Raw genomic sequence first — 23,968 nt, forward strand, 5'->3', positions numbered from 1 at the left:
GGGTTACCTCAGAACTGAAGGACCTCAGAGAAGGGGCCGATTTGACCCCAAGGGCGCCTTTTTCTCCCTCATTAAAAGTGCCCCTGTGGGAGGAAAAATTGCTTGAGTTTCTGGAAGAAGGAACTTGACAAATAAAATACAAAGTAGCATAGAAATATGCTACTTTGAAATGGAAAATAAAGTGGGAGGGCAGAATTGTTTATAGACACCAGGCTAACCTGGGGCTTGGAAGCTAAGCTGATTCAGTCCTAGATAGTACAGTACTTGGATGGGAGACCACCACAAAATACCAGGATTGGGAAGTTGACAGTGGTGGCAAACACTACACACCATTAACAAGAACACTGCACAGACTTGAGCTCAACTCAAAGGAAGTTTACTCTGCATGTGTTCCTATGATTCTGGTTAAAGGGAAAACTCAAGTGATCTATTGCTGGCAGTGATTACAAATGGGAAAACCAGTGGTGTGGTGTTGCGATGCAAGCCGCGTGCATCGTGATGCTGCAAGCAGCATGAAAGTGGCACAGACTGGCATTATGGAAGCAACAAGGTCCAGCAGTCGCCACTGGTGTTAGTAAAGCAAAACAATGCAGGCTAGATTTGTGGTGCTGCAGTTGTCCTTTTTGCTTTCAGGTAGACAGCCTTCCCCACCTAGCTGATGGCTAGATATCAGCTCTCATAATTCCTAGCCATATGAGTAGAGATTATTATAGTGGGGATAATTATTAATCTCAATTTCTACATTTTTAACATGAGGAATGATTACCATTTTTCTAAACCAAGAAAATTCATTATTGTTGTGGGTACTATAAAGCAGTGTTTTTTAAAGTGTGGTCCCAGGACCCCTGGAGGTCCCCAAGACCGTCTCAGGGATCCGCGAAATCGGAATGATTTGCTAGCCTATGTTGAAAAATAATACAATATTAAAATCCCATCAAACAATCATGAGAAGTGGTAGCAGCAGTGAATGCATCAATTTTAATTTTTAATATGGTAAATATTGATAAATGTAATCAATACAAACAAGAGTTCTTTTGGGGTCCTCCATAATTTTTAAAAGTGGGAAAGGGTCCTGAGACAAAAAAGTTTAAGAAACACTGCTATAAAGAATTGGCACCCAACATCGCACAAATAGCCAAAACAGTGCTCCTGCTGCCTTTAGTTTTTTAAATGAGAAGGACTGAGGAGACATTCTGAATTTATTCCTAATGTATTTTTATTGAGACATTCAATATTGAATTCAGAATTTGAAAACATAAAAGTGTTTCAAAACCACGTTATAGCCATTGATGGTGAGATAATGGCTCTGCCTCACAACATGCCATTGGATGACCTGTCATCCAGCATATATAATCTGTACAGCATGATAAGCCATGGTTTAATTATGATATCTTGAATAAACTGCAGTATTTTTTACTGAAATCACAGTGAGTCAACATGGATAAAAAGATTTCCTGTTACAGAATTTGTCCCTCAACTTATGGAGGATAGTGCTGTAAAGGATAACTAATTGCTCATCCTTACTCCTATCAGGGGGTTATTAGATCAGATAAGCAAATAGGATATATAACTCTTGTGTGTTTATAAGCACTGCTTATTCCTAGTTTGCTGTATTTGACAACTACCAAAAGGGACGGCAGTGCAGAATCCAGTACCAGGAATGCTTGGGCACTTCCTGTGGGAAAATCTGGAAGCTGTTGAGCATGACTTTCAGTTAGAAAATGGCTTTTTAGCATCCCTCACAATTCTTTGATGGTTCTCTATCTTAATAGCCTGGTCTTGTTTAATTAGACACAGTTAAACTTAGTGATTTCAGATACATCTAACCCCATACAGGATCAAGGTTCAAGTTGTATAACCTGTGCAAAATGTATCTTTCCTCACAAGAGGACTTGAGCTGTATCAGTGTGGAATGTTGAGGAAAAGGCTGCTCAGCTGGTTCTGCTCATTGACATCCTCTGGAATGTTCTGCTTTGATCTGCAGAATGAACTCGGTTTTGGATATAGAATGTCATTGTCAACACATACCTACATGTACGTGGAGGCTTTTTACCTAGAACCCAATGAAATTTAAGAGAGGTATAGAAATAGCTCTTTAAAGCTGGGTGTGCTTCTCTTCCCTTTTTTATACAATAGTTGTGGAGATTTTCAGTACTTCAGTCCTAGCAACAGTCACCAATCCTTGAGTATATGGGCAGGCACAGCCAGCCTGCTTTTATGATGGGAGGCCAACTCTTAATTTATTATTTATTCCAAACTGAGCACTATAACCAAAGTTGTGTGGGAATATGACACCACCATCTTCATTGTGCCAAAATGACAACTATTAAGGTGGTCACCAAGACTATGTATTGTTGTTCAGTACATATATGGCATGGGGTAATACTCAAACTGGGGAATACAATAGCTGGCATTCCTCCTGCTGCACGGTATCTTGATTCCTGTTTGATGAGCTGGGCAGAAGGTTGAGGTCGAAGAGGGGTTCCCCAACCCAAAGACGTACAGCAAAGATGTGCCGGCAAGGAAGCTGGTGAGCCATATAAATGGAGCAGCTACAAGTGGTCAGATCTTGGCTCACCAGGAAGGAACATGTGCTACCTTCCAGGAGGAACCCACTGTGCATGTCCTTGAGCTCATAATGTGCATGGGGCACAAGGTCTAGTTCTTCAGCTACCAGATCTGCATAGTCAGATGGGCAGGAGGTGTGGTACAACTCAACCACTGGTGTCACATTGAGACCTGAAGTCTCCACATGCAAGGCCTGGAGATCCAGTAGACCCTGGACCCAGGAAGCCAGAGCCATAGGAGGATTGAGCACTGTCAGCAGCTTATGGCGGTGGGTACTAAGGTGGTCAAGGAAGGAACATTCCCTGTTCTTTTCAAAGGCCCAACACTCTACCCACATGCCTTTGTGAGGGTGCCAACGCTCCAAGAAGTACTGCAGAAAAGAGAGTGGAGCCACATCTTCCAAGTCACTGAGATACTGGCTATACACCCGTGGTGAATCAGCATTAGCCAAATTGAGCAACAGATTGCGAATCTGGTCCTGTTTTAGCACCGCCAGTTCATAGGCCTTACGGTAAAGGGCTTCCAAGACTTGCAGACGACAGATTTGCACCCGGGCACATGGCAGCACTTCCTCCACAGCATCCAGACCTGTGACACCAGCTCCCACTGTGACTACCTTCACTCGCAACTTGATGTCTGGAACACTCTGCACCAGTGAAGCTACAATGAATATAAGGAGGTCAGGGAGCCCCTGACGTGCCAAGCAATAGGCTACCTCACGTCCATGCCCATTGGCATCTTGACACAATACTGTATAGAGCTCAAAATCCTCATCAAGGCAGGCAGCACGCTCCAAGAAAAGGCGGTCAGGGAAGCGCTTCACCAGTTCACGCATGTGTGAGGTGGCTAAGAAGATGCTATTAAGAACAGCCACATCCTCCTGGAAGACCAGTTTGACTTTGGCTCCTGCATCTGCTTTGAAGAGCCCATCTAGAACTGCCAAGAGCTCACACATCCCCTTATCTTTGGCCTTACTATAGTCCTCCAGGTTCCATATGAGGTCAGGTGCCAAGAAGCGCTTGGAAATACTGTTTGTAATGCGGATAGGCAGCCCCAAGCTGGCCCTCAGTTGATGCCGTTTGAAGTAGTGGGCAAATTCCAGTTCTGACAGGCGGTGATTGTGTTCCAGATTGGCCTCAATTACCACCAGACGGTCCTTCTTGGGGCCTAGGCGCAGCGTGATAGAGGCTGGGCAGTCAATCTTCTCACTGCTGCAACATGGGAAATAAAAAAAAGGCCAATTCATTCAGAGACCAAATGCAAAGGATCATGGCATCAATAATACAGAAACTGGGTACACAAATGGCTCAAATTAGATTCTCCTCAAATCTAATAGCAAGGTATCTTTCCCACTTGTGTTATTCAAGACCCTTTCCACTGGGCATGCCAATGACTGAATCTAGAACCTTTCATATTTATAGCATATGGTGCACTATTATCTGAAGCCTCCTTAAAAATAAAAACCTGTTACTGGGAGGCAATGTCCTAGACTCATAGTCTCAATGCTATAGGATGGGATGTCATTTTATTTTTTTCTTTAAGGAAAGTGATAGATTGAAGTAGTCATGGATTTCATCCTCTCCCAGATAGAAAGGGCCAGCTTCCTCAAGAGATGGCGTTCTCCCTTGTTTTTCCATATCCGTCTTTCCTAACCTGGATGATCTGCCCTCCAGATGTGTATCCTTCCCCAGCCAGCATGGCCACTCCTGAGAATTCTAAAACTGAAGTCCACACATCTGAATAGGTAAACGTTACACTTCCCAGAATGTTCCTGGAATGCTTCCTTCCTTCAAATCTCTCATCAAAATCCATCTTCCCTAAAGCCTTTTAATATAACCCCAGTGTCCATGCTGTTCCATCATTCTGTTACTCAACCTAAGAACATGCTTTCTCTTGCCCATTATCTTCACTATATGACATTTTAGACTGGAAGCTTCTTGGAGCAGAAACCTCTTACAGTCTGTGAAGGGTGGTGACCGGCAGATGTTGCCTAGATAAGAACTTACAGGCGGTTCCGTTTCACTGTGCTTTGTCCCACGTAGGTCCCGCTGTGCTTACAGATGAGACGCACAAAACGGAAGCGTAATGTCTCCGCCAAGCTAGGCTGATAGTGCAGCGGGTTCTGTCGCAGCGAAACCAGTGGCTTCAGGCTGGCAATGATGAACAGCACCTTGTGCTTTTCACACCAGTCATCAAAGAACATGCTGAATTGGTGCCAGGTGTGGAATTCCCGACCTAGGCCTAGGTCCCCCATGGTACTTGTGAAGCAGTTTGTTCTGTTAAGAAGCTTGTTCTCCCCCCCAAAAAGAGGGTGAATTGGCTGTAAAATGTTGCCAAAAACTGAAGGGGGGAAAGTCAACTAGGAGATAATTGAAAAAAGAAACCATTCACATTTAGTATTTATAAAATTACATTCTACTTTTTCAAGATAAGATGGGACTTTCAGGATGGGAAATAACCATTTCTTAAGAAAGCCCTCCCCAACCTGGTGCCTTTCAGATGTCAATTCTCAACCATTCTGGGAGTTGTAAGTCCAACACTTCTGGAAGACTCCTCATTGGGGAAGGCAAAGCTATGAGAGAATGAGAAAAAGGCTTTAACAAGTTAAGTATCACAAATCAGCCAGTCTTATATTTGGCTGTATGTATAAGATTTTATACATGGATTTGTACGGAACCCAAAACATGGGTTTTTCTATATACAGTGTCTATATTTTAACATCATGAGATACTCCAGTTTGAATAGATTCTCAGAATTTATTCAATTTATTATAGTTTATAATATCAGTAAGTGATTTATATTCTGCTGATCAAGATTCCTAATATTTTTGCTTAGTTTCAAGCATGATAGTGATTTCTAGCTTTTTAAAGTGATATATTTTATAATACATAGGTAATTAATGGTATATTGGAAAAGTGCAATTTCCATGATACTTTAGATCCCTTGTTTACTTATTTGTACTTTACTCTTTTATTCAGTTTACATGTCTTTAATCTTTTTGTTTTACTCCTCTAAAAGGCCTAATTTAAAAAAAAACAGGAAAGTAAATTTTTATTTGTGTATATATATATATATATAATTATGTTAACTTTACTATGCAATATGATCAAATGTTTAGCTAATCAGCACTGTTCTGATATGCTTCCTAATGGTGGATGAGGAAAAATCTAAGGATCCTTAGGTAAGTATTATTGAGGTCTGTACACAGGCATGTATACACATTTATGCACTGTGCTTCAGATAATAGTAGGATTTTGACCAAAACCTACTCTTGATAAATAATGGAAGTATACATGGAAAGGTTCATATGGGAATCTTCCCACTCTTCAGGTTCAATATAAATGTAAGCACACGAGTTACTGTTTCTAACTGAAAAATCTTATGTATACTACTTCTGATTACATCAGACACAGCTGTGTTCGAAGAAAATAAGGTTTCCTTGTTTTACCTCATGGTGACATTTTACCATTAAGTACTGAATCTAAGTAAATTCTATTAAGGATGACTTTGTACAATGTATACTTAAGTCATACGGGTTTTCTGCATCTAATAAGGAGGGAGTAGTTTTCCAGAGTGTGTTGCGCTGATAAATTTACTTGACTTACAGTATATCAATCTGGAATAAGCTATCCCTGCTGTATTTGGGGCTTCTCTTGTTCATTCTTGAGTTGTGCCCTAACAACATCATGCCTTGCGTAAATTAACTGTATTATCTGATTAAAATTAAATATACCAATATACCAGAGATTTTAGTAGGTGAGATTAAATGGGAGATTTGAATTCCTTCCCATAAGTTGTACATTTTTACATTTCTTGGGAAGTAAATTCTTCCACAGTTTGAAGTTACTTTTCACTAGTTGCTAGAAATTAGAATTTAAGAATGCAGTGCCTCATCTGGTATGTAAGGTGAAAAAAAATATATTACATACATTTGGAAATGATGCCTCAGCTTTACAAAATCAGTACCTACCATTAACCATACAGTGACAGCATACCGTATTGTTCTTACTGAAATAGATGACTTTTCTGTGAGCTAAAATACTTTGCTCATCCTAAAAGGTACCCAAAGAAGAAAAATAATGATAAATGTAATAAATATTGGAATATTTTAATATGTGTGTACTGTATATGAAGATGGAGGAAGTTTTAAAAGCCGTTAATAATAATGGTTCCCTTCTTGTTTGTTAGAAGCAAAAGTTATGTTTCAGTTTGCTGGAATTGCTCATATAAAGCTAACACTGGAGATGCACTACAGCTATCGAGTCTAACTTCTGAAAATGTTCATGTGATTAAAAAAACAGCATTGTTGTATATCCACTTAAGTATGCACATTTGCATACATGAAATCCAATAGCACCTGTCACCTGGGTTCCCTTAAATTCAGCCCAGGAACCTCAACACTGAAAACAAATTCCTTCTGTATGGATGCTGCCGGCTTGAAGAAATCTGATTTTCTCCCAAGTCATACGTGATGATTTTTATATAACATTTACCTGTCCCTGCATACACAAGCCCAGTACAAAATACAAATGTGTGCATTCAGTACATAATGCAGTAAATCAATACAGACATATATTATGGTGGGGCATGGGTGGGGCACATACTAGAAAGGAAATGTATACAGATAGGCATGTTTTTCTAAGCGCGGCCAATCCAGAACTCCGAACCCTGGATCCCGGCCCCAGCCGTTCCAGCTGCAGAGCGCCCCCCGCTGTCCTTTAGCCCAGAGACTTTATTCCCTTCCTCCCGGACTCCGCAGCAGTGGAACCATACCTGCCGGGCTGTCCCCCAACCCCTTCCAGGTGCCTTGGATCTTTGCCTGTCCAGGTTGCAGCTGAAAGCAGGCCCGCGCTCGGGGAAACAAACCCAGGCGCTCCGTCTCGCGCTTGCTGATTCCGGCCGAGCGAAGAGGCGAGCCGCGCGCTCCCCCTGCTGGAGCTTCCAGCAGGACAGTCGGCCTGAGAGCGACGTCGCACGGCCGACGCCGAAAAATCAGTCCGAGGAGTGCTGAGCGGAGGAGAGATGGTAACTGAAGGATGTTCGGCAGAAGCTTTTTCCACTGTCCGAGGGGACGCGAGAAAAAGGGGTACCTCTAGGCACGTGAAAAGGGCTTTTCAGTCGGGGTGCTTGGCTCTCAGCTGATCCATCGCAGAATATTGGTGGGACAAGGATGCAATTCCATCCAGAGGAGGCTGCCTTGCAACTGTAGGAATTTGTTATTATTGTGCAAAGCAAGCTTTGAAGAGTGAGAAGGAGCTTCAAGGACACAGTTGCTCCAAGCCGACAAACTTGCAAGCGCATCTGTGTGCATGTGTCAAGTGTGGACTAAGTCTTTACACTTCGCGTATGCTCAGCAGTGCTGTTGCCCACCCAGTTGCAAGACAGCCAAACCCAGAGCAGTGTGGTATAGTGGTTATGATAAGCAAGGAAACCCAGGTGCTAGTTCATTCTTAGCCCACAGGGTAATTTTGGATCATTTGTGTTCTCTCAACCCAATCTCTCACATAGGGTTGCTCTTGTGAGGAAAAATAGAATTTTTCCTGCACTTATGCATACTATACTGACAACCCCCACTGTCACATCTATAACAGACCCCCAAATCGATCAAGACCGGGACAGCGTTTCCAAAGTCATCTCATAGGAGCAGCAGCAATAGTTTGATCTGGTGCCAAACAGGGAACAAATCTTCGACTGTGGACAGTAGCATGGAAAACGGTTATCTCACTCATGCCACCTGCAATCCTACCCCCCACTTCCTTTTCCTACTAGTTCTTCCTGTCAGAGGGGTGGTTTGCAGTTCTGATTTTCATGGAACTAAGAAGGTTAATTTCCGAGAGATCAAGGAGTAGATTGTGGGTTTGATTTGTGCAAGCGTGACAGGCAGGTGCCCACATTCTGGAGGCAGCAATAGAGTTGCGGTTAATGGGGAGGGAGGGAATTGCAAGGTTTGTGCTGAACAGTAGGAAAGAAAGAGGAGCTTGAATTATCAGTGGAGATACTATCAGGGAAAGGGGAACTCTTCTGGGGGGGGTCAATTTCTATTTATTTTAGATTTAGATCCCAGCTTTCATCAGACTGTCCATCTATATCTACATTGGAATCTTGTTTATACATACATATTTTCAAATGTGGTTGTGGACATTTTCCTTCATATATTTTTTAAAAATCCCCTCTCGCCCCTATGGGTGGTATCTGTCTTCCTCAATCTCGGGTCCTCTACCAGAGGCCTGGGGGTTTGAGGGTTTTGCACAGTATCTTAGCTGTTCCTAGCACTGCACTCTTCTGGATAGAGAGCTGTGATGTTCCTGGGATCTGTTGGAGCCACGGTCCCAGCTTGGGAGTCATAGCTCCGGGTGTTCCTACCACCACTGGGATCACTTTGGCCTTTACTTTCCACATCTACATGTATGATATGGATAGTTCAAACGTACCTGGACTATACCCAAAGAGAAGTTAACCCAAAATTGGGCAATTCAGTATCTACAGGATCTAAAGGCAACGGTAGAGAATATACATAACTCAGGGTTGATGTGTTGCATTGTTGGGATTCTCTTAACTTGGTTTTTCAGTTGCAGATGTTTCATCACCCACCCAAGTAACATCCTCAGTGCTATGATCTTGATGTCAATATTACCCCTCAGGAGTTATTTGAAATAGCTGAATATTTTTCATGCTAGATTCCCGGCTGGATTCTGGAAAACACATGAAGACTTGGGGCCAATATTGATATCTTTTTGACTATCTTTGAATAAATGATCAGTTTGCAGGTGGCCCAAAAGTGAAGTGGGTGATTCAGCTGCGCCATTGTTTAGCGAGATGCCAAGTTGGCTCATAATAGCCTAGATACAAAAGCTGATGTGAGGACTAAGGTGAAAGAAAAGGCCATCATGAGAGGGGACACTGTTAGCATAAGTGTGAAAAGTTGACACCAGGCAGTTCCATCACTACCATGAACCTGAAGAATCTGCGAGGTCTACAGCCTCCTTTGGGACCTCAGTGGTTTCTAGCTAAAGTCAGAGTGCTATTTAATTTGAAGTCAAATCAAACTGCTATTATGATGTTATCTGAGAGGAATAAAGCAGAAATCTGTATAAATTATGCACATAAGCACACTTGCACAAATTAGTTTTTGCATTACTTAGTTTAGTTTAGCTTTTACTTGGTGAAGAGCACTGGAGTTCTGCCTTTTGACCTCTGGAATGTTTACCTAGCAAAGTCTCTGGTATCCAACATTTTATCAAGCATTGCCTACATAGGCTGGTATGGGTCTTCTGGGCTATATGGCCGTGTTCTGGAAGTTTTGTTTCCTAACGTTTCGCCAGCACCTGTGACCGGCATCTTCAGAGTGCAGGAGCACAGACAGGAGCAGTTCTCTCTGTGCTCAGGGTGATGTGACCCTTTTGTGGGTATTTATAGAGATCTGAGGGGGGGGGAAGGGGGGAGAAAGGTGCTGGCGAAACGTTAGGAAACAAAACTTCCAGAACATGGCCACACAGCCCGGAAGACCCACACCAGCCATCATATGCCGGCCGTGAAAGCCTTTGACAATACATTGCCTACATACTTTGGATCCACAAATGATCTAGAAATGTGTTTAAAAAGGAGATGAAATTCCCTGGCAGTTAATTAGGAAGTTGAATTACTTGCCATCTATATGGCATTCTGTGTTTTTGAGCTCTGGCAGATCTTGTTCACAGAACCCTGCATGGATTTTTTCCCCCTTGGCTGTTCTTAAGCAGTATCAGTCTGTAGGGCATGTTCAGATAATTTAGAATCCTGATTTATTTATTTTTTAAAGGGGAAAGAATACATGTTAAAAAAAGTGCTTGGTGCTGTTACTTTAGGCTTAGTCTCTTAATCTTTTAGCAAATATCTTCTTTGTAGAGTGCTTAACAAACCAATGGAGCTTTTAAGGACAAAAGAAGATTGTGGTATTATCATTCATGAGGAAATTGTCAAGGGTTATTTGGGAGACTGAAAAAGTTGCCTAGAGTAGGGAAAATATTTTAAATTCCTAAATTCAGGGAGGAAATGGTGCTAGGAAATAGACCTACCTATTCAAATACTTAATTGTTCATTACATCACATTCTTCTGGTGACCTTTGGCAAGTGAGTATCTTGCAACCTAATTCAACTACCTCACTGGAGAAAAATATTACATATTGTCGTTCATTCTAGCTTGAGCTAGAATTGAGGGATGGAGTAATGGCCAGCAGCCATGATAAGGGTTAGAGTGCATGCTAACACACAGCAAGCAACTTCCATACTGTTTTCTTTCCTCAGAAATCAGTTTGGGGAAGGAGGCATGGCCACCATCATCTTCCCATTTTTTTTCTTTCTTAGCCGTTCACTATTACCTAATAGACCAGTGTTGTCCAAACTTGGCCACTTTAAGATGAGTGGACTTCAACTCCCAGAATTCCCAGCCAGCCATGGCTGGCTGGGAATTCTGGGAGTTGAAGTCCACTCATCTTAAAGTGGCCAAGTTTGGACAACACTGTAATAGACAGTAAGAGATTATAATAATTTTAACCTAAATTAGGACAACCAGATCTGGGATCAAAAATCCAGACAACAACAAAAAGTTAGTTTTCTGCCATCTAATAGTCATCCAGATGTTTGCAGTCTGGATTGGGTATTGACTGCTGGGTCAGTCTGAAAGGTAACGGTTGGGTACACACAATAAGCTAACCTATTTTATTTAGTTTTGATGAACGATTAACTCAGCTGATTGTAGTTTTCTTAACAAATTATCATAAAGCAAACCATGATAGCATATTTATGAGAACGGCTAGGGAATGACATGATGTTACAAAGCTTCTTGTGTAGCTGAGTGGGAATTTAAACCTGGGTCTTCTTTGACTTGGTCCAAGACCTCAAATACCATATCATGCTGGCTATCTTGTCTTTAGATTAGATGATGTTATACGGTATGTTTTATTTTACTAGAATATATGTGTGTGTGTGTGTGTGTGTGTGTGTAATGTTATCATAGAACGTTTTGCATATTTTAAGTATCACATGCCAACTCTCTCAGTATGATACTCATATGTATGATAAAGATTCAGAATACAGAGCTGAGTAAGATCATTTTTATGAACAACCAAAGTGTAACAAAAGAACGTGTGGTTTTTGAATTTTCTGGAATGTACTTTATTTCTGTACTGCTTTGCCCGATGAAAAGTTCTGAGAATGTTAAAGCATGCACTTTTTTGTGGCATGAATTTGGATTTTCTTCCCCATAGAGTAACACGATTGTTTATTTAGTTAAAGTGGCAATGACAGTTATAATGAGGGCAATGTTCTCAGTGTGGAATTTGGCTTGGTAGGGGACATCATGAAAGTTGTCTGCTTGCTTCAGGCAGCAAATAATTGGATGCAAGGGGTCTCTTCTACTCCAAATATAAAGCAGCGAAAGGGCCATTTTTTAAATCCAGTAAAAATCCATCTCTTTTCTGACCAGGTGTGTTGAAATTACAATTCTCTAATTCCTAACCAGCATGGTGGTCTCATACATCTGGACAACAGGTTGGGAAATACTGCTTTTTTCTATCAGCATCTGTAAAGATCTATAGTAAACAAATTTCACTTTTTTTAAATGGGAAGTTTAAAATGAAAAATGTTTAAAATAATTGGTGCATTTGTATCTATCCTATGTATTACTGAGAAATAAATCCTATTATATTTAGACTTATTCTTAGGTTAGTGAGCTAGGATACTTTGGCCACCTAATGCAAAGAGAGGACTCTTTGGAGATGACCCTGATGCTGGGAAAGATGGAAGGCAAAAGGAGAAGGGGACGGCAGAGGATGAGATGGTTAGATAGCATCATTGAAGCAATGAGCATGAAACTGAGCAAACTCAGGGAGGCAGTGAAGGACAGGAAGGCCTGGAGCGATATGGTTCATGGGGTCATGAAGAGTCAGACATGACTTAACGACTGAACAACTACAACAACTAGGTAAATGTATACTTCATTGCGTATCTGATTAATTTTACTATGCAGGTCATTTTGGGGCCTGTGAAGGGTCCTTTGAAGCGCCAAATGGATTCAGCTGGGTTACAAGCTGGAGCTGCGCAGCTGAATTCAATCCCAGAGTATTTCATTTGGGTAATACATTCATAACCTCACTTGCTCTGAAGCACATTTTTTAAATCGAATCTATAAGTTTGTAGCAGTACTACAAATTAAGAAAATGATCAACTCCCAGCTAAGTGAGAAATGAAGAACTATAAATTCTGATTACAACATTAAACTTCTTTTAATGTGCAAACTAGAAAAAAATAAAGCTTTAATAAAAAATTTACAAAAAACAATTTTTTTCTCTTAAAAAAATCTAACATTTACATGTGCAGCTATAACCATTGCAAAATTCCAAACATGCAGTTTTGGTATATCAACAGTGTTAAAGGGATTAAAACTGGTAGTGTTAGAAGACCCTGAAATACTTATGTTTGACAGGAATTTACAAACAGGCAGATGATGAAATTAGAAAACCCCGACTTAGAGCATACCCAGTTGGATTTTTGTCCCATTTCCAAACACAAGATTCCTCAGTTCTTACCCAAATCACTTTTTAAAGTCAGCATTTCAAAAGTTTGCCATGTACTACTGAGAACTACTGTCTGACATATACAAACCACAAATTTCCTTGGAAACGAGGCCAATTTCTCCAACAGGCGTAATTCAGATGAGTTAAACCAAATTCCCAGTATCTCTGACAAGGATATCTGCTAAGCCAGGTAGTTCTTTAGCTTTTATCTCGACTCTGGTGATTATTTTTGGAAAATAATTTTACTTTTAGGGAAACAAAAGTCCTAGGAGGAAAAGCTCTAATATAAAAGTTCCAATGAACCACATGTGAATGTTACCATCTCTTATTGAGGCACTGTTAAAAAAAAGGAACACACAAAAAATTGACAAATCAACAGAACAGTTCACATCTGTATCACAGTTTCAAATACATTGTTTTCAAGATCGCCACGAAAGAGGCACTGGATTGAAGGCCTTTAAGGTGACATTCCATTACACATTACCTAAAAGGTTGTCCCAAACTTCCAAAAATCTGTTACATCATTAATTAGCTAAGATAAGACTGGACAGCATCCATCCATGTGATTTTCATGCACGAGCAAATAAAGACACTTTTGCACTGTATTAAGAACATGACTGATCATCCTGAAAGTGAGGTTTACTTTTTCACTGTTTAGGGTGTTTGCAAAATTGGGCATATTGATATTTGTGAAAGAAATTTTGTATCCAGTTTTAGAGCCTCAACTACTCTGTCATCTGAGAAGTTTGATTAAGTAGATGCTCTTCAACTGAGTGTGCAAAACATTTTGAGATTGAACTGTTCCAACCTTGCCATGTTCCATTCTGACATGGGAGCATCTGTTCTGAGAATACAGGAGGTGGTCCAATCTTGAAGCCCATTTAAAGATCAGATAGCATCCAGTATGCTCAGATATCAGAGTGTATTGATCTTGAAGTGTTTTGCACATTTCTACAGTCAATCACATTCTGACTTCTGGGAGGGGCATGGCTGAATTTCTATTAGCTTTGGCTGGGTGATTGTCAAACTTTGGACTGTGGTATTAAGAAGAAAATGTTTCCTATTATCACTGAAGGTTAGAACTTTGTTGCTCTTCCCCCCCTCCCTCTGCTGGATGATTTTAGAAATTAACAAAGAACAAAACATAAAATATATGAATGAACTGAGCTGCTGAAGGCATTTTTTGCTTTGATCAATATTCAGGGTAACTGCCTTGTTATCAGAAGGTGGTTCTGGCTTCTAGAAGATTCCAGGGCACAGAAAAATTCCCTGATTTAGAGTTATTTCCTAAAAACTTCTTTGCACATTCAAGTCAGCTACACTGTTTCTCCCTAGGATTCAAGTCAGTTAAAGGATTCTCCTGTGTCTTGTTCTGTCTGCTCCACGCCATACTGCAGTTCCAAACTGCCTGTGCATTCACAACACCCAGCCTTTCGCTCTTGGCTCCCCTGCCCTGAATTCCGCTTTGCATTTTTCCCACACAGTGAACAACGGCTTGATTCTTCTCGCACATGGGTTCTCATGTGGTTCACCAGGTTGAATTTGTGCAAGAATCTTTTCCCACATTCGGTACACTGATGGGGCTTGACTCCTGTGTGTACTCTCCGGTGTCTGGTGAGGGTGGATTTACGAGAGAAGTTCTTCCCGCATTCGGGGCAAGGGAAAAGCGCTTCTTGCTTGTGCAAGGGCTGTTTTTTCAAGGCTAGCTGACTGTTGGGTGTCTGGTGAGCAAATGGAGCTGCTTGCAAATTGGGAAGAAGTCGATTCCTCTGCCTTTTTGTGCTTTCCTGTAACAGAAACTCTTCCTCATTTTTAGTCTGTATTTCATCACCTGCTGGATTAAAAAAAAAACTATTATTATTTATGCAAGTATACATTGGAAAGTGTTTCGTAATCTTCACTTTTGCAAGAAGACAAACACTTTATTTATCTAGTTACAGGCTGATTTAATTTTTTTCTGCAGCCATTCTAATTCCACAACAACTTTGTAAAATAAGATAGGATATGACAGAGTAGGACACCACATGACCTTTATGGCTGAATTGAGATTTGAACTTGGATCTTCCTAGTCCTAGTGTGACTCTCTGGCCCAATTTGGTCCCTTCAGATATGTTACTTTTCAACTCCCATAATCCCTAACTAAATGACTAGGATTATCAGAGTTGATCCTAGATATCTTGAGTCTCCAAAATCCTTACCTACTGAGGAGGGATTCTCATTCAGCTCCTCCTTGGTTTCTCTGCAAAGCGCCATCTGCCTAGTATCTGACAGCACTTGCTCACTTTCTGGCAAATTCACAGATTCCTCAAGCATATATGGTCCCAGGACCTGAAACAGCAGTTAGACACCATTCAAGGCAAAGGAATACAGCAAATCTAAAAAGCAGTAAGGATTTAGCTTCAGCTCCGTGCAATAATTTTCATGGATGGTTTCAGAAATCACTTTCATTATACTTTAAAGAATAGCTGAATACAAACAAAAGAAATATCTTTTTAACTTTTAAAACAAACATAGCATTAATCTTTTGATACAGGTCACGATTTTGACATTAGGGATGTTATCAAATAAACACCTGCATGTGAAATAGATGGTGAAATGGTCTGTGGGGACTTGACAATTTCTATTACGCACATCTGAATTGAGTCACACTTTGGGCTCCTTATAAATCTGTATTTAAAAATAATACACAAAGGAGCAAGTTTTTCCTTTTATGGGAGTAGGGGACTGCCAAATAAAATCGTAGAAGCTAAAAAGAGGGGATGCTTCAGCCACTACCAGCTCCCTGAAGGTAGGATTTTATCATTTCTGGATACCATCGTAAGCGTAGGGCAGAAGCTGGTGCTTTTAAAATTGATTTAAAACTCTAATTGCATGTTAGATCATAAGCTCCCAGTTATCATGCTGGAAAGTGCTCACCTGCTGATCCCATCTCTCATTGTCTTGCTGTTTCAGAAGAAAATGCTCTGCCAAGGTTACTGCCTGAATACAGGTCTTTGGGCGATATTCCTGAACCCACTCCTGCATGTCCTCAGGCAGGATGGTCAGAAACTGCTCTAGGATCAACAGTTCCACAATCTGTTCCTTGGTGCGGCTCTCTGGCTCCAGCCAGCGATGGCAGAGCCCCCGCAGCCGAGAACAGACTTCACGGGGCCCTTCAGCCTCTTGGTAACGGAAATGCCTGAAATGCTGCCTCTGCCTCTCTAGGCTGACAGCATCTTCTCGTAAAATTGCAGCCTTCACTTTCCCATAGTCCCCACTTTCTCTGGGATCCAAACTATTGTAGGCCTGGAGGGCAGCTCCATTGAGGGCTGGCACAAGCCGGGTCACCCACTGTTCCCGTGGCCATTTGCAGGCCTCAGCCACATCCTCAAAAGTAGTCAAGTAGGTCTCAATGTCTTCTGTCAAGGTGAGTTCTGGTACTTGCAGATTCCTCCACGCAGGTGATTGGACTGGTGTAAGATCTGGAGTCGGCAATTCCTGCCCTTGGATTTCCCAGCGCTGGGGTGCCTCTAGTTGTTCGCTTCTGGTTTGCTGTGGTGTTACTAGCCTGAGACCTCCTCCTCCTGTTCCTACCTGTACAATACGATACGTTTTTACAAAACCTTCTGACATTCCTAACGAATCAGAGCCTGCTGGGTCTGGTTCTTTTTCCATTTTCACCAACGGTTGTACTCGTTGTTCCAGTGGTGTCTGACACTGGAAGTACTGGGCCACCATGTTCCGTTTTGCTGCTATTTTTCTCCTCATTCTTTGTTTGGCTTTGGAGATTATGTAGGCTTCTGCTGAAGCTTCCAGTAACTGGGTTGCCAACTGGAGAGGCTATCAAGTGGAGAAATTCCTTAAGTGGTTTGGATCTCAAACTGGAGGGGTAGATAATGACACAACAAACAGGAAAAATGAACAGAGTTTTTTATTTTTAAAAATCAGTTACAATAGGACTACCTATTTTAATATATTAATTGTTGACCCCAATCCATAAAGATCTTACACACTACCAACACAAATCAGACATGACTGGGCCAATACAATCTATAGCTATAGCAAACGCTAAAAAAACCCTCTGGCTATGATTACAGAGGTAGGCTACAAAAGGGTACATAAAGCTAGTATTTGAAAAATAAGTAATACATTACAAATATCTTTTGCTCTTTCTGAATGACCAAGCTGCATTAAAAATTCTTTAAATTAATTACTAGTAAAAAGACTGTTATAGGACTTTTCTCCCAGTTTATCCAAACTACAGGAAATTATACTTATAAAAGTAATGTGCTCAGTTATTAAAACTGCAATCCTTTGTATATTTATTTGAATTCAGTAGCATAATTAAAGCTGCATCAAATATATTGTTCTTCTGGAAATATACATGATGAGGTTCATAGTTTTCTCCAGATTATAAACTTTGCAAAACCTTTCTTTGACAAGCACCTTAAAATGCTTCAATTTGCAACAATCTGGTCATACTTCCAATGTTGTAACATATATGAACTCAACTTTCCCCTTTAAATGATGTTCCCATATTATTAAATGTAAAACTTTCTATGTTATGGTGTTTTAAGAACTAAACTAAGCATGACATGGAAGACATGTGATTCATCTACCAATATTAAAGAGAAAGAGGAAAGACAGGGAAGAGCAAAGTCTAAATTTGACTGTAATAAAGGAGCAGAAAGGAATGATTTAAACTATTATTATTTCATAGATTACTTTCAGAAGTTTTATAATGCATGGTTGGAGGCTAGCTCATTTGAAATTGATCAACTGATTTATGTTAAAGGCTCTTTGTTGCACCAGACCATGGGCTGGAAACCTTGCATTCTCCAGATGTTTTGGCCTAGACCTTTCTAAAATTCATTACCATAAGGTATGATGATGGACAATACCTTGAATGGTTTTAAAGGGGGATTGGATAAATTCACAGAGAACAGGTCTATCATCTAGAGAACTCAGTGTTGTCCAGGGCAGCATGACTCCAAATACCAATTGCAGGAGAACAACAATGAGAGAAGGGTATGCCTCCATCCTGTGCTCCTGAGCATCACTGAGCCATGTAGTTGGCCAGTGTGGGGGGGAAAAAAATGCTGGACTAAGATGGGTCCTGGTCTTATCCAAAGGGGTTGTTCTTAGTTCAGTACTACTTAGTTATTTTGTCTGAGGTTGATGGAAATGATGAAAATTAAAATCCAAAAACATTTGGAAGCATTTTACATACTCAACACCAGATAGCATGAAATACAAACTTCCAAATTTTTCCATCTGCATGTAAAGAAATCTTTTAGTTCTTCAGCAGATGCTGCATTAAATCAGATTTTGCTATCTAGGCTTGCTGGAAATTTTTAATACTGTGTAGAGAGGCCTAAGGGAAACAGCCAAAAGTAACAGAAGATTAAAGTCCTGCTCTGTTAAATATATAAAAAGGAAACTTTTGCAGTGTTTCTGGTTTTGTGTTAAGATACCTATGGTTCTTCTATACAATTTCAATGTATGGAGCCTCTTATGGACTAGCAGTGAGGTAAATATCTCCTGGAATTGCCAACACTATAGAGATTCAGGGATGACACTGAGAGCAGTTGGTTCTAGCCACCATTTTAATACTCTACGTACAATTTTCCCCAGATTATCTTTGAGATCCAGAGAGATCTTGGCTACTTCAAACATTTACGGTCTCCAACAATAATAAAAATTAAAAAATGAAGCCACATGAAAAAAAGTTGACTGCTACATGTGAGACAGAAAGAATATTTTTTTAAAGAAGCAAATGTCTAACTCTGAGCTACCTTTAAGCCTGAGGCCCAAGCCAAATAACCTTCCTTACCCACCCCTGCCCCCAAGTTGGGCCTGATTGACCAAATCTGGGACATTGTAGGATATTATAAAATAGTTTGAACTAAACTTCTGACCAGAGAAATACTGCCAGCAAGGGCTAACCAAAGAATGAGGGAACTTTCTAGAAGGCATTTTTCCAGCCTTCCCCGTCCAGATTCCATACTTTTTCTAAATAAAAGGAGATAGCAGAAATACAAGTTCACCCTCATATTTACTCCAAACAGAAACACAGAGACAAAAACTTGTCTTTGCCTGAATTCTACTGGCTGAATGATGCGTCGGGCATTGAGCTGAGAAACACCAAAACTTTTTCAGCATGTACCAAAAACTGCACAGGACTGACCAGCTGTTTTCAGTATGCTAATTCAGTGGTGTGAAATCACTGTGGAATTAACTATTTTAAAATCTAACAATAAAAAAATAAAAGGTATAAATTCATTCAACATATATAATGCAATCAATCATGCTTACAGTAAAGGAAAACAATAGCATGCTTTAGCTACCTCCATAAAAAAAATGTGGCAGCTTTATCTGTTATCCTGAGGTCACTGTTTAAAAAGGACAAAAAGAGGATCTTTTGGAGGTGGCATTTTTAAAGTATCAGCCAGATATACTCCTTTTATAATCTGTAACAAATGGAAGGAAGTTCTATGTTCAGAGTGATCAGTAAGAGAGAACCAAGAATTATGTTAAATCTCAATTTACAGATCATAAATAGCATCAGTAGAAATTTAACAAAGATGAAGTGTCTTTTCATGTCAAATTAACCAATTCTGTACAGATACTCCTCCCAAACTTGGCTTATGGTGGAGAAGATAAGACTACTAGGCAAACTTTCCCACCATACTACAAGAAAACTCTAAGCATACAATGCTGGTCAAAAGCAAATTTAGGATTTAGGACCTTAGTCTTTGCTATCAGCGGGCACAGGATTGTACTCCAGTTGAATGAATACATCCATCTTTCCAAATATGTGGCCTTCCAAACTTCACGTTTGGCCTTCCAAACTTGTTGGCTGGGGAATGAAGGGATCAAAATGAAGGCTGGAATACATCAGAGTCTAAGTAACTCTTAAAGTATCCAAATTTCTTTAATAGGGACTTTAGACCACCATTCCAATATCTAATCCTCTGCAAATAAATGTTTTGTTCCAAAGAGCAATTTTACTAACTGATAATGAGGCATACTTAAGATATTCATACAATAGTTAAAAGATTTCTAGTAAAGTTTCAAAGAGAAAGAATATTTTCAAGTGCAAGTACAATGCCAGAATACATTGGGAAGTGGGGGGGGGGGGAAGAGGGAGAGAGTTAATGAAATCTTACAAGTTTTGAGTCTTCTACTCATCCATCCTTGCCAACCAAGAACTGCAGATTCAGTCTGGCATGTGTCTGCTTGCCCACTCCAAATGCTTTATCTGAAGTCAAGTTTTTTTTTAAGTTTCAGATCTCCAATAGACTTAGTTGCCTCCTGCTTCTGCAGCGCTCACTTTCTAGAACCTGATATCCATGAATCCCACCCCCCACGCCAGAGCATGCTCAGATTAACAGAGTTGTGCAACTGACTAGGCCTCATTGCACCCATGTGGTCTCTCAACCCATTTTAGATTTCCCACAAACAGTGGAAAACTGTTAGTATGCATGCCATTGGTGTGCTTGCAAACAAAAGCCCAGCTCATAACAGAGCATTAACTTCACAAAAGCAAGCCATCAGCTAGCCAGACTGCCTGACTCCTCCTTTTTCCAGAGGTCTGCCCAATAAACATCTTTACAAATACATGCACACCATTTCTCTATGATGCACCATTCTATAGCCACAGGACGTAGCACCTCCACTTCTGAAAAATGTATAAGCTTGCAGTTGGGTCAGCCTTTAAAAAAAATCTGTATCCTGTAATAATGGGTTAAGGAACATTATCAATAACTTTAACAGAATACAAATTTAGTGTTCCAAGAAGGAGAAAAAGGACTGAAATTATCCAATGGAACTATTCTCAGTAGGAAAATAGGAAAAGCATTACCAGTTGATTTCAGGCTGTCATGCAGATTTGAAATGTCTGTTGACAAGAAGTTTTGCCTTCACTGGAATTTATTTGCTAATATAGTAAAAGCTTTTAGGAGTGATGTTTATCTGAAGGTAACATTAAAAACATTATTATAGCCATTCACAGGCCATGGTTAACTGACCTATAATTAACACAATCCAATTTTCTGGGTACACATATCAAGCTGACCACACTGGTTGATTTCACACAACATACTAGGATAAAATGTGGTGGACTAATTACTGTGCAAAACACAGCTGTTAACAGACTGTCCAGATGACTCAAACAAATGAAGTCAAATTACTTGCCCAAGGACAGGTTTAGATTGCAATGATAGAGCAAATTAAGGTAAAGGCCCCTTTGAGCAGAACTGATTCTGGGGAAATTGGTGGATACATCCATAAAGTTTCCTTGGCAACAGTACAGAAGTGGTTCATCATTGCCTTCTGGGATATTTTCTTAAATAAATTCCCTCAACATTAGATTATGGCCTGTTAGAACACATATATGCCAAGCTACCCTAATCTGATTTAGATTTAAAACAATTAGATAAAAAAGACACCAGGACAGCTATCCTTTGGGGTGGAATGGAATCCGTGCGTGTGTATGAGTCTTGGGATGGGGTGGTATATAAATCTGGCTAATAAATGCATATTTTCTGTTGATGTACTAAAGCCCCAACCCTAGATGCACTTACTCAAGGATACATCCTATTGAAACAACGAGGATTACATCTATGTAGGCACTAGATAGAGTCTGCACTTGGTAAATACGAATCCAATTAATCTGGAATTCAAAAAGTTGTTTTATCAACAGCCCCCCTGGGTCCACCGGCCCTTTAATTCCACTTATTTTACTTCTGCACTTCCATCCTAAACCTGCGTATAGTATTGAGGAGCAAGGGTCGCTGCGTTCAATGAAGTTTACTCCCGGCAAAATAATGCAGGGTTCGATGTCTAAGAGCCGGACTGAAGCTGCGATCTGGGAAGAGTATTATCGGCTCCGCCCATTGATTATTAAGAGGAAGATTTAAAAAACAAACAACAACCAACCCGAAACAGACTGCTGAACAGTATTTCTGATCACTCCTGCCCTAAGGTCCCCCTTTTCCCAATGTTAACAACTCTGGCAAGGTCCTTCTCCCAACTTATCTTCCAAGCCAACAGTGGACTTTTGAGACTAGCACACATTTACCATGTCAGCAGAGTAGTTAGACCCCTCCCCAGTTTTCTTCTTCCATTCCTTTCCCAGCCAGTTTGCAGGTTGCACAGAACCCTTCATCAGGCAGAGGTCTCTGGCCTAAGGCGAGCAGCGGCCAGGTCCCTTGACCCAGCCCGACACCTATGGCGTTACAGCTGATGGAGCAGCTCCAGAGGGGAGAACTATACCTTTGTCGAGCCCTGGCTGAAATTAAGTTCTGCCCAGCAGCGTGCATTAAACACCAGTCCCAGCAAGACTCGCGACCATGGTTTAAATAAGGAATCCTGGTAATGCAACTTTGGCCAAGGATGCCGCAGATTATTTTCCTTGAGCTTCTGCCGGCGGATAATTTCCAAATTAAAAAAAAAAAAAAAAAAAGGTGCCGGGGCTCAAAGCTGCCCGGAAGCCACTTCCCCCTGACCCGGGAAGTCCTTCCCCCTAGTCATCCCAAAAATGTAGTAATGGACCGCGGTGATGCATTGCAGCGGGAAGGTATTTTGGAAATGTTCGGGGCTGGGTATTTTTTCCCCCCTCGGCTGCTTATTCATTTATTCCGAGCGTGGAGGCTTTCTGCGCAGAAAAGCAGCTCCCGGCGCTGCAAGCGACTCCTCAGATAGTGGAAAGTAAGGTGAGAACGAGTGACGGGGCAGCGCCTTCAGGGTCCTAGAACCGCCCGCCTCGAGCTCTTTTCTCTCTCGGGTGTAGGAGAGCTTTTAAGGGTGAGTTTGGGGTGAGGGCAACGGAGAGGTGAAGGCTTCTTGGACAAGACGGTAGGGATTAGCTACAATACTTGGATTGCACTGCTAACTTGGAGGTAGGAAATAAATTGGAATTCAATTTGCATACCGATTTTATGCAGGCTGCCTCTCGTGTTTGTGTAACGCGCTAATAAACTAATCCCATTGGCTTGGTTCACGTAACCCTAAGGTTGAGCCACGAAGTAGCTAACCACATTTTAGCTAACTGCGAGAAGCCGGGTTGGACCTGATAAAGAGGTTGGCTGCCCACTCCGTGCTTCGTCTGTATCTTTTTTATGTTTCATCCAGAAAGTCTGCGTATGTTCCAATTAGAGAGTTCATTTTCCTGAATGCTGTGGAATTATTCTTTTTTAGCTGGTCCCTCCCGTTTTTGTTTTTTTAAAGATGGCCATTTTTCAAGTTTAGTCTGCAGCTGTAGTTGAAGAGCAGATTTACAGGCAGATGGCAGCGCCTAGTCGATGTTGGCAGGTCTCAGAAAAGCTAAGCAAAGTTGAGGTTGGCTAGTACTAGAATTGGGAGTGGAAATTCCAGCATTATAGGTTAGCTTGTGATGTGAAAAAGAAAAGACAGAAGGCGGAAATCCTGGAAGAAGGCAAGTCCCTTTTGTATTGTGGCCAAGGAAAGAACATGGGTGAAGTCATCAGCTTCAATCAAAGGACTCTCTGTCATTATTCTAACAATTGTATTTTGGACCTTAATTATTTGTTGTTTGGACCCTCAGATTTCTGGCAATACAGGAAAGTCTAAGATTGTGCTGTAGAAGCATTTTTCTTTCCTGATAATTATTTGCATAAGGGTGGAGGAAGTGATTTTGAGGAAGAGAAAGTATTATCTGCAACCACGTGAAACGTCTCTGAACTTTTGGACATCTTTCATAAGAGGTGACAGGATTCCCAAGAGGGAGGGAGCAGCATTCCTAGGAAGAATTTCAGGCCTCACACATGGTGCCTCTGGACGTTCTGGAATATAACTCCCATCAGTCCCAGCTACTGATCTGGGATGATAGGAGCTGCAGTCCAAAA

The 23,968-nt window shown here is 40.9% G+C and overlaps 2 protein-coding genes across 9 annotated transcripts; both read right to left on the reverse strand.

The window, feature by feature from the left end:
* Positions 1 to 1,191: 1,191 nt before the first annotated feature.
* ZSWIM9 (zinc finger SWIM-type containing 9) lies at positions 1,192 to 7,622 on the reverse strand. 4 transcript variants are annotated; one of them, XM_025172769.2, is made up of 4 exons: positions 7,342 to 7,622; positions 6,539 to 6,620; positions 4,575 to 5,140; positions 1,192 to 3,779 (listed from the first exon to the last, which is right to left on the reverse strand). In XM_025172769.2, the coding sequence occupies exons 3-4, from the start codon at positions 4,820 to 4,822 to the stop codon at positions 2,387 to 2,389; spliced, it is 1,641 nt and encodes a 546-aa protein (XP_025028537.2). In that variant the 5' UTR covers positions 4,823 to 5,140; positions 6,539 to 6,620; positions 7,342 to 7,622; the 3' UTR covers positions 1,192 to 2,386. The 4 variants fall into 4 exon arrangements, with proteins under 4 accessions (XP_025028537.2, XP_087998930.1, XP_025028536.2 ...); XM_088142804.1 differs by lacking the exon at positions 7,342 to 7,622 and having other exon boundaries at positions 4,575 to 4,927; positions 5,054 to 5,140; positions 6,539 to 7,335; XM_025172768.2 differs by lacking the exon at positions 6,539 to 6,620.
* Positions 7,623 to 12,834: 5,212 nt separating this feature from the next.
* Positions 12,835 to 22,532, reverse strand: LOC103064717 (uncharacterized). Of its 5 annotated transcripts, XM_088142805.1 has the most exons (6): positions 22,377 to 22,532; positions 21,696 to 21,774; positions 20,270 to 20,834; positions 16,038 to 16,981; positions 15,320 to 15,449; positions 12,835 to 14,955 (listed from the first exon to the last, which is right to left on the reverse strand). In XM_088142805.1, exons 4-6 carry the CDS (start codon positions 16,866 to 16,868, stop codon positions 14,465 to 14,467), a joined length of 1,452 nt encoding a protein of 483 aa, XP_087998931.1. In that variant the 5' UTR covers positions 16,869 to 16,981; positions 20,270 to 20,834; positions 21,696 to 21,774; positions 22,377 to 22,532; the 3' UTR covers positions 12,835 to 14,464. The 5 variants fall into 5 exon arrangements, with proteins under 5 accessions (XP_087998931.1, XP_087998932.1, XP_025028531.1 ...); XM_088142806.1 differs by having other exon boundaries at positions 20,270 to 21,774; XM_025172763.2 differs by lacking the exons at positions 20,270 to 20,834; positions 21,696 to 21,774 and having other exon boundaries at positions 12,835 to 14,952.
* Between the last annotated feature and the right edge of the window lie 1,436 nt (positions 22,533 to 23,968).

Source organism: Python bivittatus, unplaced genomic scaffold, assembly GCF_059951505.1.
Source record: "Python bivittatus isolate LINGU-HERP-01145 unplaced genomic scaffold, Pbiv_v1 ctg000440_np1212, whole genome shotgun sequence".
NCBI classification, from domain to species: domain Eukaryota; kingdom Metazoa; phylum Chordata; class Lepidosauria; order Squamata; family Pythonidae; genus Python; species Python bivittatus.

Bases quoted from the DNA above. Each gene is read 5' to 3' on its own strand.
- LOC103064717 (XM_007437515.4), bottom strand. From the start codon at position 16,868: ATGAGGAGAAAAATAGCAGCAAAACGGAACATGGTGGCCCAGTACTTC. The intron at 15,450-16,037 runs GTGAGCACTTTC...CTGCTGTTTCAG, and splicing joins ATGAGAGATGGGATCAGCAG to GTCCTGGGACCATATATGCT. The intron at 14,956-15,319 runs GTAAGGATTTTG...TTTTTAATCCAG, and splicing joins TGAGAATCCCTCCTCAGTAG to CAGGTGATGAAATACAGACT.
- ZSWIM9 (XM_025172768.2), bottom strand. From the start codon at position 4,822: ATGGGGGACCTAGGCCTAGGTCGGGAATTCCACACCTGGCACCAATTC. The intron at 3,780-4,574 runs GTAAGTTCTTAT...CCCATGTTGCAG, and splicing joins ACAGTGAAACGGAACCGCCT to CAGTGAGAAGATTGACTGCC.